Source organism: Pholis gunnellus, assembly GCF_910591455.1.
Source record: "Pholis gunnellus genome assembly, chromosome: 16".
In the NCBI taxonomy this organism is placed as follows: Eukaryota; Metazoa; Chordata; class Actinopteri; order Perciformes; family Pholidae; genus Pholis; species Pholis gunnellus.
Window position 1 is genome coordinate 17,027,242 of NC_136543.1, and position 13,071 is coordinate 17,040,312.

A 13,071-nucleotide genomic window follows, 5' to 3' on the forward strand; every position below is an offset into this window, starting at 1 on the left:
TTACATCAAGCTAACACAAGTATCCAAATTGCATGGTGATGATGAAACAACAAGTTTAAAGGTTCACCTTTTAAGGTATATATAAGGTATATCTTATTTTTTCACCTTGTATTTCTGTTTAATTTTATTTCAGGCCTCAACGCAGCATGATAACATCTGTTCACACTCCAGGATCCCCAGTAGGCAGACAGTGAGGACCAGTCGCCACTATGCGATGTGTGTAAGGGACCAGTGGCAGTGTTGTGGCCCCAGGCGGGATGCTGCTGACGGCCGGTCAGTATGACTTTGCTGGACTTGTGGCTGTCGCGCTCCATCCCCATGTGCCTGCTCCTTCAGAGCCTTGTCCTCATGGCCCTGTGCTTCCCCTCGGCCAGCATGTGTCCAAAGGGCTGCCTCTGCCAACGCGACCCCCACCTCCACGGCCTCAACGTGACCTGCAGTCAGTCCCGCCTCAAAGAGATCCCCCCGAGCCTCCCGGTCGACACCGTCCTGCTGAGGCTGGACCACAACCAGATAGGCGCCGTGCCGGATCAAGCCTTCCACGGACTCAGGCTCCTGAGGGAGCTCAACCTTTCATACAACGCGGTGGAGACCTTAGGGGAAGGTGCCTTCAGCGGCATCGAGGCAACGTTACAGGTGCTGGACCTCTCCCACAACCGCATCACTAGCGTACACAAGGATGCCTTCGCTCGGCTCAAGGCCCGCGTCATTGTGGACGATAACCCCTGGCATTGCGACTGCGCCCTCCAGCAGGCCATCGGCGGGATGGTCCACAACCACGAGGCCTCCGCCCGGGTCCTCTGCAGGAGCTCGGAGCTCCGTGACCAGGAGGGGCGACCTTTCTTGGCGGTGGATACTGACCTCTGTAGCCTGGCGAAAAGGACCACAGACTACGCTATGCTGGTGACCATGTTCGGCTGGTTTGCCATGGTCATTTCATATGTAGTGTATTATGTCCGTCAGAACCAGGAGGACGCCCGACGCCACCTGGAGTACCTCAAGTCTCTCCCCAGCAAGCCCAAGAAACCCGACGAGGCTGACGACATAAGCACTGTTGTCTGACAGTTTGAAAGTGACACGAACCTAATGAACACCAAAATGTTTATTGTAACAGGACCCACATTTGTAGTGTTTACTATTTCAAACTTTTAGGTGACGTGAGCATCAACTCTGCTGAGAAATCTTTGTATTTTAGGGATTCTGTCGTATATGTTCTAACCAGGGTTTGTTGATGTCCGGTCTGAGATGAGATGAGAAGGAAGGCCAGAGAGTCTATTAGTCAAACACCAACATTGTCTTTTCTACAAAAATTGCATATGGAGCTTTGAAAATTTTAATCTCAGGTGCAAACATCGACATGATAATGGCTTTTTATAGATGAAAATTTGGAATATCTGATAAAAAGAAATATATTTGTAAGACTTGACACCCTAAACTTCATTTCCCAGAGCCTTCATTTTGGTATCTCAAAGCCCCACGTTAAAATGTACACTGAGTTTTGCAAACACAACTGCTTCTTTCATTCCCCTTAAAATTAAATGTGAGCTTAAATATTTATACTGACAGCATTTCTGAGGCCATTACCTGCTTATGGAGACTAATTGATCTGTACATTGTGTTATATTTTAGACCAGTAAGGCCTTGGATATGGGGTATTCAGATATAAAGTAGTCTTATATCCCTGCTTGCCTTGAGCTTTTTATTCAGCCAATTCAAAATGAAAAATATAGTGACAATAGAGACAGGTAAGCACTTACTGAAGCATTTAGAAAACCACGTCGCAGACACAGAGAATGCTGGATGCTATGGAAGCCCATTTCTGTAACAAAACAAAGGAAAGGTTAGGAATGATTAGAAATATAAAGACTTACTCAACATTATCAAATACTTTGTAGAAATGTTGACTTTCTAAGTGCAAATTCTATGTTGATATGTTGTCTTAAAGGGAAACCTTTCAACCGTCTTCGTATCGTTGCAATGTGGGTGCAAATGAACAATGTTCGGCTTTTGCGTCAGCCTGTTGAAGATATAACAAAGTTTCCCCTTCCCACTCAAAATGATAAATGTATTAAATGACTTCAAAACCTTTACGTTTTAAGTCAAAATTAATAGATGGTGAGTCAAAATTCTAGCTGGCTTTAGCTAGCTTGTCAACGGTAACCTGCTACGTCACGATTACGAGTCCGGTTGAATTAGCTCAGCCACGGTGCAGGGTCACAGTTTTTACAAGTTCATGACACAAAAGCAACCTAAAACTGATAAGGAATGGAAAGCAGCAGCTGATCAGGGCCATGCTGTCTCATTATTTTTCATTTACCATTCATTTTTGTCAGACCTAGGATTTTAAATATGCTTTTTCCTTTACTGGGGCGGAAATGGGCCTCCATAGCTTCCTGATTGGTCAGAAGGTCTGGATTATTTTCAGATAATCACATTTGTCTGATGCAATGTTCTCTTTGGCATTATGAATGAATTGTCATTGCTGGAACGCTGCTAATTTAAGTCTTACGAGTCTTGAGCTTGTTGGAGTAGGAATGAAACGTTCATTACAAGGTTGACAAAGATAGTGCCCACACAAAGTTTATATTTAAAGAATGTACTGCCCCAAACAATAAAGAAACAACACTTATATTTTAAATGTAGCAAGTGGCCATGGTGTAAGCAGGATAATCTACTTTTGTGCAGCTATTGAACAATAATGTGGTCTGTGGATGTAAATGTGGGGGCAAATAGCCCATGCAATAGCATGCATTATTTTTCAATACTGCCATTATGGATTATGCGTTTTATACAGACGTTTTTATAATTGTAATGCTAATCCAAATTATGATTTGTGTTTAGGCTTGAGAATAAGGCTTTTTAGTTCAGGTGACATGGTTAGTTGGAGGCTCCTGAGTAGCTCTGGGATTAATAATTGAGGAGATTTTATGAGGAAAATGTATTCATGGTGGACAAGACAATGACATCGTTTTTTGTTATTACTACATGCTAAATGATTGAGTTTTAACAAGAAACTTTCACAACCACATATCACTTTATCCGGTCATACCAAGAAACTCTTTTCGTTACACAATATCAGTATATTTAATTAAAACAAAAAAACATTTGTTATTATAACGACGCAGCACTTTAGCTCGTTAAAACTGATATCGGTCCATTGCTACATATTAAATTGATTTCTAGCCGAACAACCAAACCATGACATCATGGTCATAAAGTAAAAAGAGATACCACATTCTTACTCTCCAACCACCAAAGCCCAGATGGAAGTAGCTCTAATCTGAATGTTAATATGGTCGCCCTCAGTTATCACTATGCACTCACAGTAAATAAGCTTTACAAGCAATCGTGAGTAAACTACAGACACCACACTGTAATACACTGTTTTTTTTACCCCACATTCGCCTCTTAGGCAACATACAAGCTGCTCCACCTTCTTGGTGGAGGTTGTTAGGGCTGTATGCACATTGTGATGAAGACCGCAGACAGTACGTTAATAATAGTACACAAACTCCTCTTCATTCTAGAGCTGACCTTCAATCAAAGATAATGCAGTAAATTAACAAAAAAGCTTTTTAATTTGATCGTAACTGAGTTCAAAGGTTCTTTGCTGACTTTGGAAATAGTAGATCATTTCATATAATATGAAACCAAACCTACACCCTTGTGTGTAATAACGAGAACGTTTCTGGATGAAGTGATACGTTTCCTGTTCATACTTAATAAAGTGGTTTGTATTCAAAACAAGAAAAATACATCATTATGACATGATCATATCTTTTTTGATATAATGAGTTTTAGTTTTTGTCATGATGGCTGCACAACCTGCCAAACAGTGAGTCATCTCCATTAACTGCTCTGTCACTATCCCCAAACACATTACGGTCTTTGTGTGCCAACAGGTCAATAAACATGCCCTGAAAGGTTGTCCTGGCTAGCAAAACAACAATTAACAATCATGAAAAATGTGACATATTTGAATAGACATATGTAAATAATGTCAAAGAACACTCTTGACGTTTGCAGCATACTAAGATTAATGTTTATTTATATTAGATTGATTTATCTGTCTTGCAGTTCTATACTTATTTAGATTATCAAAATTCATTTTACATTGATCAAAGAATATGTCACGTTACGTAATTAAAACAGGGTTACGTGTTTTTAACCTATGCCTGGGTTTAATCTTATTTTAGTACTTAAATTCCAGAATATTTGCACATACGATGCAGAAACCTTGAATTTGAAAGTGTGTCTGTCATATGACTTTGGGTTATGGTGCTATGTGTAGCAATCATCAGTTTATTCTTGGTGCAGCGTTTCTGATTCCCCCTTCTCTCTTTACAGTTGCATAGAAACACCGAAGGTTCTGCAGTCTTTGTCGCACAATCTAAAATCATATCAAATCACAGCTGAACTGCACAAACTGACCTTCAGTGGTTTAAATTCTCACCTTTGCTGCAGTGATGTACAAGTGTACACCCGGGTGTGTCAGCACAGCGTTACATCGCTGTTGGGTGTGGCTTCAGGAGCAATAAAGACCTCTTCTGAACAGACCCAACAGTGTGTGGCCAGAGGTGACGCTATAGCTTCACAGTTTCAACCAGATAGAGCATGTGGAAAACAGTAGGATACGTCATTTTAGCACCAGTCTCATAAGAACAAGTATGTCATTGCAGGTCAACAAGGCATGTCCTATTCCAAAGGTTCCTCCAGATTTAGCCGAAGAGCTTTGTTGTCCGTTACAGCTTCCTTTTTTTCAGAATTTAACGGACAACCAGTGTATGCTTTGCACCCCTACAGAATCCCATCATTACACGCCAGTTTGGGCTACTCAACATAAAAATGTACAGCATTATTTGGGCTCCAAACTGGCCATTCTGCTTGTATGAACATGTGCATTTAAATTGTTTTTTCTAGTATTTGTATGCCTTAAAACATGAACAAACTTGGTACAGTTAGCTGAAAGCAAATGCTATCTAATACATCCATTGGTTTTGAAAATTAATCCGGCTACCTGAATTACTATGGCAGGAAACTACAGTATATTCTTGCCAAAAGAAATTTGTAATTGATGAAGACCCTGAATGTTACGGGATATTGAACAGTAGATATCCAATGGCATTTTAAAATTAAACTTGAATGAGTGAGACAGTTAATTCTTGACCTTGGGAATAGTTTCCACAAAATAATCTTGACTCACTGTACAATTCATTTAATCTCTACTCTGCATCAGCAGATGGAGTTTGCTCACTTGACATGGCTATCTTGAACAGGAACTTCAATCATGTCACAACCAGTGGTCGTTAATAATACTTACAAGGAGTGAGATTCTCAAGTTAAGACCAAGATGGACACTGTTTGATTACGCATAAAGCATCCCAGTGGGAACCAGCCAAAGTATTCAAGTCAATGGGAATCAGTATTTACCAGAAACCATTCAGCACCTTAAGATCTCTGCTGGTTCACTAAGACAAGACCCTCGTGAATGGCTCCCAAAGCAACAGTAGTAAGGAACGCTATATTGGCGAAACAACAAGGACATCAATATCCAAATCTGGTTACATCTAACGCCATCAATCAGTGCCAATGGAGGAAGTTGTGCGCCCTTTAGGTTGCGAGTTGGAAACTAAAGGTGTGGAGGTCACATTCACTTTTTTTTTGTTGTTTTTTTGGTTATCACGTGGCCGAAGTTCCTTAAAAACCGAACCCTCTCTGTGACAATTGAGCAAACTCCCTCTGCAGATGAATACTGCGAGACGTAAACTAGCTAGTAAGTGAGTTACGATTATTCTGTCAAGGAATTTAAGAGTGTCTGATTTGATGTTTTGGAATCTACGGTTTTAGGGATTTGGTGAACAGGCTGTTGCTGTGTTGTACTGTACGTTACTTCCCTCAGTTTGTGAAGTCTATGTTCCTGTTGTCTTCAGTCAGCTGTCGTCAGTCAGTCTTTGTATATCTGTACTGATCAGAAGAAAGCACAAGGCTAAATGTCAGTTTCAGTGATCTCTTGTTGATGTTTTGTGGTTACTTCAGTCATTCAGAGTCAATGCTGTTTACTGTTAATTGTTACCGTTTGCCTTCACTCGATTTCATTCTTACCGGGCCCTTTCAAGGGGAGGACAGATTTCTCAAAGTTGGGGATGGCAGACGTATGCGATCATCTCAGTCATGACAAATCAACGCAACCATCCCCATTCAAGCCAAGCAGCAAGTGCATGCATCGTTTCCCTTTAATAACACTGTGTACAGTAATGTTCCCGGCAGTGGGTGAAGAGAAAATTGATGCTGTCATTTTCTCAAATGGCTTCCTTTCCATCATGGCCGCTGGAACATACGCCTAGAGAAATCCAATGTAAGCCACATGAAAGACAAGATTGGTATGTAAAAGTACAGGAAAATAGATTATCACAAAAAAAAGCTCATTTTATAAATACTAACTACTTTAAATAAGAACCTAAAAGAATCCCTGCACATGATCGGTGACATGTTGGATACTGGGTGTTGCTGATATCTTGTGAAATTTCCTCTCGCTTCATGTTTCGTTTGTCACTGACTTTGTACAATAATGGTTGTTAAATGACGTCTTAGGGGATATGCAATGAGAATACGTAAGTAGAGAACGCTAGGATCACATGTAAATAGGAACGTTGATGTTGTGTGAAATACTTGAAATCCCTTTAATTAGTTGTTCTTGAATGTGCTAAAGCCTTGTCTTGTAGAGGCAACCTCATACTCCTCATGACAGGATCAGGATAGGCTCTAAAATGCATGTACAATGTAATGAAGCACAGTGTAGCCAAGGACCCGAGAGTATTTCTAAGTGCCTGAATACTTCTCTCACCATTTTATTTTTTTATTTACGTCTTCTTTCTCCAACTCTGGTCTTTGTTCTGAAGCCTCTCTTAGTTTAGGATTCTCTCTGTTTAGTGGATTTGTCGATTTAGGTTTATTTAGCAAATTAGAAGAAGAAAAAAAAAAATAAACGGACTCAACCATGCTGATGTAAAGAGCTGTACAACTAAACTATACTGTACCATATCACAGTTTTCCGTGCACAGACAGGATGTGATAGACAAACTCACACTCGAGGATGAAAATGTTAGCACTGACTATCATGGTTGTGTTGTAATAGCATGACATACAGAAAATGAAATAAAGGAGGTATGCATTGGTTCATGGCTTTATTTTCTCTCTCTGTTGATTTAAAAATAAACAGCTTTAGGCAGTAAATGAGCACTGCATTACAGGATTGTGACAGCTCAGAAATGAGTAGTGTAACAACACACAAGGCATCAAACGTAGGTGACCTTTCTGTCTGCACAGGCCCCGTTGTTCTGATGCCTCTTGTTTTTGTTTTCAGAGAAATATTTAAGGATAAATATTTGCCCAGAAATACTATAAAAACCATAAAGCTCTCATCAATGGGAAAGTTAGGAAGAACTGAGGTCAACTGCCATCTAAAAGGCCTCTCTTTGAGATGAGACGATGCATTGTGCAAGTGTTAAAGGTTAACTGTAGGGCAACGGTACTGAAAGATAGATACAATGTGTTAATAGAGGGACGGGATTGCCTTGAATTGAATCCAATTACAACGTTTTATTGATAAAGGTCAGCGTTCTATCAGAGGCAGAGCACACGGTCACACTGAGCCGCCAACAAAAGAGCCACAGCGTTCCTGCTCAAGTCTCCTTCTTATCTAACAAAAACACATGTCTTGTCCCGCACTTTAACTTGTTGAACTGACATCCAAACAAAAGTGCACTGTTAACGTAAGTTTTCAGGCTAGCTGATTAGCAGCTCAGCTGCAGCTTATTAAACGGCATATACCTGTAAATATCACTTGGGTCCAGTTAGATGACGTAGCGATCCGCACTCTTTAATACCACCGACACGCTGTCTACCCACGACATGTAGGCTTCTACCATGTAGGTACTACGTTAGTACCATAGAAAGAAAATATTCTCTCCACCTGAACATGGACGTTCTCTTCCTTGGCTGACACGGCTGCTGTTTCGTTTTGTTTGCTGAAGACATTTCCATATCGTGACATCACTGATTACTGACTCTCCATGTTTGCTTTGTTTTGTTTTAGTTAACGTTATCCTTTATACAAATGTGCTTATTTATCACTTTCAACTCGTCTGGTCTCCCATTTATGTTGTTCCTTCGAGCCGGGTTGTAACATATGGGGGGCTTGTCCGGGATTTGGACCCGGGACCTCTCGCTCTCTTCCGCTACGTAGCCAAGATGGCGACTATTGAGGGTGGGAAGCGTCCAGCGTTCCACACTCAAATAACACACCGACATACCCCTCCAGCCAGCTGAGACTAATATCAGCATTTCTGAAATTTCCTTAAGTACCTTTTTCACTTCCTTTTAAAAATAAAAAAAACATTAGGATAAATTATTTACAACTACAAAAAAGGGATGAATAACTCGGATTTCAGTCGGGAATGGTGTGACTAGAAGGGTTCCCATCATTCTGCCAAGATGTCATTAATATCTCTAAACTGTGGGCTACCTGGCAGTGAAGAGATTACAGTGTCTCACATTCTGTCCCTGCATTTATTAAATACAGAAGATGTGACGTGTGGGTGTGAAGGCTCTGGAGATGTTTAAAGGCCCCTTTTGACAAACCAGGACTGAGTGACAGAAAGTAAGGAATTGATTATTAATGTGTAGTCTTTTTTCTGCTGTTGTAACAAGTAAAGTATTATAGAGTTATTGTGTTTTGGTGAGTAACAAGCAAGGCATCAACACTGGAAATGCATGTGGTTAAAAAAACAAGTAACACATATTTGTTTTGTTATCTCAAGCCTCAATGCAATTGTATTTTAATCAGACATTCATTTCCCTTAAGGGCAAATATTTTTCTACTGAGAAGTGAGATTCAGATATTGTTCTTGTCACTTGCACATGACAGAAATCTCTAACGTATCACATCATGAATAAAGCATGTGTTGATGGTGACGATGCTAATCATTGGAAGTAAGTCTATTCAGATGTCTGTAACCTTTCTGCACTCACCTGAGTTTTATTTATAGTTTACACTTCATTGTTCTATCTCCTCATTTAGTTTGTTTGCCTATGCACACTGTCACAGTGCACATACTGTACATCGACAAACAAATAAAGGATGATACATAGACTTTGCTTCGTCTTACTCATGGTTCATTTAGTATTGTTTGCAGTACATTAGTTAACGTCTGTGTTGTCTATTTTGGTTTATCTTTAGTTAGCTTTCCCTGCTGGTTAAGTCTGGTCTGTTTTATACAGACGGTGTTACATTATCACTAAATGTTAGAAAATGTTTTCCAAAGATATTTGAGCCTCTGTGTACATCACACAGTTTATGTAACAACCTGACTTGTAAATGAAATGCCCATCAAGAAGGAGAAAACAGAACATCGTTATACAATTTGTCTTGTTTCCCTGAAGGCTGTCGCAAACACAGAGCTCCAGTATGAAATAAAATGATGATGAATGTGCTCTAAAAGTCACCCTGTAATTTGAAAGCTGAATTATTTGAACAAAACGTATTCAGTCGGCAAGTGGTGACCTTCACAGACATGAAACCGCTGTGCACTGTGTCCTTGGGTAAAACAGGAAGTACAGTGCAATTAACTTTCTGTTGTATTCAGTTTTCCATTACGGTAGAAATTGTACTCATGTAACTCCAATATTTAGTCCTTACTTTACCTTAAAGTCCCTCTGAAATGAAGCACATAAACGTTTCTCCTCAGCCAACAAGATAAGAGCTTGCATTCAACTCTCGAGAGTAATTTCACTCCTGTGTTTTAATTTTCTTTTGCCTCATCACAGGAAACAGAATGTGCTCGTCTATTTTTTTTTTTTTAATCGCACTTCAAGGTATTTTCAAGGTAAATCACTTGTCATTTTCTGCTGGTCCACAAGGATTTGCTTATCCTAATGCAAACCCGAATGTAGCCTTTGAAAGCTTTGTCTGACAGTAACAAATATATATAAAATGTTCAGACTGACTGAGAAAAAGTAGAGCGTGACTATGTACCGACTCTTAAAGTTTATGCTATCATCCTCCAAAAGAGAAGATATTTCATTTTATTCATGCATCTTTACATCTTTTTTTGTCCGATCACTTCCACTTCTTGAGGCAGCTGCCCCTGAGTATTGAATTTCACTGCAACAACGCAGAGATTAATATTGAATAAAAGGAGCTTTCCTGGCTCGTGGCAGCCATGTGAGCCAACATTGATCACTTGGATCTGTCACTAAGACGTAGAGTCGATCTCAGTCACACTGATTGACTCTCATGATTCATACAAACGTGTGGGGCAGAGTGTAATGACTACTCATAGCAATGCAGTTGTAAGGAGCTGACGCACGCCTTTTTATGTCAATACCATTTATTACAAATAGACAGATATTTGTAATCATTTATCATATTATATTATTCTTCATCAGACATAAGCCACTCACTACAAGACACGATTTAACATTGGGATGCGACAGAAGATAAATACTCTTATAACCCGGCTTCTAAGCCGCGACAAATACAGGAATGGACACAATGGATGACGGTTAATTAAAGGTATTTATGAATTTGTAACCGTGGAGTGTGTCAGTGAGTAACATCACTAATGTAGATGTGAACGTGTGAGCATGAATAAAGACAGCAAAAGAGGAGCAAACCAAGGCGAAACAGCATTGATTGCCATTAACTTTTATTCAGACATGCATGGACCCCAGAGGATGAAGCCACTTTTCCTCTCGCCCCATCATGATTTTGATATTCGTGATTTTTCTTAACTCAGCGTGGTTCTTCTCATGTCCTGAAGATAACAGATGGAATAATTACTAAATTGAAGTGTTTTAAATTTTAATAAAACACATAGTTAGACTAATGTGCACTTGCTACAGTAAAGTAGTGAGTTAATGATCAGTAGAGACTGACACCCTTTTTCCCCAAATTAATGAGATATTGAATGTATCTGTTTGAAAAATGTATGTTTATTTGTATTTATTTATTAATTTTCCTTGTTGATGGTTGTGTCGTTTTGTATTGTTTGGTTTACCTGTTTTTTAGCTGTTTTATGCTGTTTTATGTTGCTGTTGCTTTCAGTTTGTTTGCTGGTTGTTTGGAATTAATCTGACAGGATTTCTGTATAAGATACAAAATATTGTTGCCTGTTTACTGTATGTATAGAGGCACAAGATGCATATTAAACCACTGTGACTCACCGACTCTGTGATGTGATATTGGGTTCTTTTATCGGTCAGGTGGTCATAAACAGTTGCATCCATCAGTGTGGTGGGTGACACGAGGTGGCCTCCAGGGATTTCACAGAGGAGGTAAAACTGTCCACTGACAGAATGATTATGAATGTGCTGTAAGATAATTACCTCACACCCAGCGTCAGTTCATTTATAATGACTGAAGTTCACGTTCAATATTTTGCATGCTGTCTTAATCACGACGAAAGAAAGGAATGCACCGCCAAACTAGACGGGGTAGTTTCCCCAGAATGAGCCTTCCTAGAAACATTAGCTCAGTGGGAAAACCCTCTGCTGCTGATTTCATCTCAATTTTGATGGCCAGTAAAATCAGGATGAGTTTGTGTATTCGCCAACTGCGGTGAGCCACACTGGAATTTTAAAGGTCAAAACTAAGCAAATATAATGATATTAAACCTACAAGATACACCAAAGCATAACATTTAACATAATGTGTGCATAGCACGTTACATTTCAGTAAGAAAACAACAACTAAACCATTCAAAGCATGTTCCCCCTAAACAACTATAGGTGAAGCATTCAATAGAAACCAAATGGCTTTACCATTAACAACAAAAAATGCAGTTATGATGCTGAAGATCCATATAGCGACGGGTAAGAACCTTCTTCTGAAAGGGCTTGTTAGTACTTACTGTAACAGCACAATAGCTTCCACCTAATGGCAGTGAGGTGAAGGCAGTGAGGGCGGCCCACAGAGTGGGCAGTGTGGTCTGCAGGCTTCTTTATAAGAGTAACCCAGACAGCACTTTGAAGATGGATCTCCTCTAGACTCCGGAGGTCAGTGGCAACCACTTTCCTCATGTGGCAGACAATTGCTTCACAGGATGAGAGTCGCCGTTGCCTGTAAATTCACGACATGCAACAACAGCTTTACAACCCTTATAAAGGCTTTGCAGCAAACTGCTGTCAAATCTTTCCTGGAACAGTACCACAGTTTTCACTAATTTAACATTATTAACACTTCATATGTAATGACTTACTTTCATGCGCACAAATGTAATCTTATAAAATGCAAAGCATACTGAATGACTGAGTTAATACAGTGGACAACATTCTGAACATGGATGGATTCATGAAAAGGCCTAAAGGGCACAGAGCGAGGTGTCAGGGGGCCTGAGGGTCAAGAGACCCAAATTACCACAAAGAGACAAAATAACAACGAAGAGACACAAAACAAATACAAAGACTGCAAAGAGACACAAGATGGCCACAAAGAGACGCAAGATGACAAAAAAAAGGACACAAGACGACAACAAGGACAAACGAAAGAATTACAAAGACACACAAAGCGACCACAAAGACAAGCAAAACAATTACAAAGAGACGCTGACGAACACAAATGACTACAAAGAGACTCAAGATAACAAGAAAGAGATGCAAATTGACTACAAACAACACTCTTTGTAGTGTCTTTATTATAATGTATTATTTGCAAAACTAGGTGGATTAGTTTGCAACAATTACCAGCCATTACAAGAGCTAAGCTTTTACAGCATCGATAGCGCATCATAATCCTTCATTAAAGTGAATTAATAACTCAGTTTAATATATTGAACTGTACTGATTCTGCTGAAGGTTTATTTCCATCAAAATGTTAAAGTAAACACAGTATTACTGGAGAAACATTGTGTCATTTAAAATATACAATACAAACAGACTGATAGAAGTGTTGGGGCCCTTGTTACTTAGTTACACTATTCACCTCACTAGTATGCCCATAGCTTCCTGATAATGCATGTTGAAGGCCATGAGATGTGGCTGAAAGTACTAGAAGAAATCAAGTTAGTGAATCTT

General features: G+C 39.6%; 1 protein-coding gene across 1 annotated transcript; it reads left to right on the forward strand.

Moving 5' to 3' along the window:
• Positions 1–279: 279 nt before the first annotated feature.
• Positions 280–1,062, forward strand: lrrc3b (leucine rich repeat containing 3B; the record flags this gene model as incomplete). Its single annotated transcript, XM_079175538.1, has 1 exon — positions 280–1,062. The coding sequence occupies one exon, from the start codon at positions 280–282 to the stop codon at positions 1,060–1,062; it is 783 nt and encodes a 260-aa protein (XP_079031664.1).
• Positions 1,063–13,071: the final 12,009 nt, after the last annotated feature.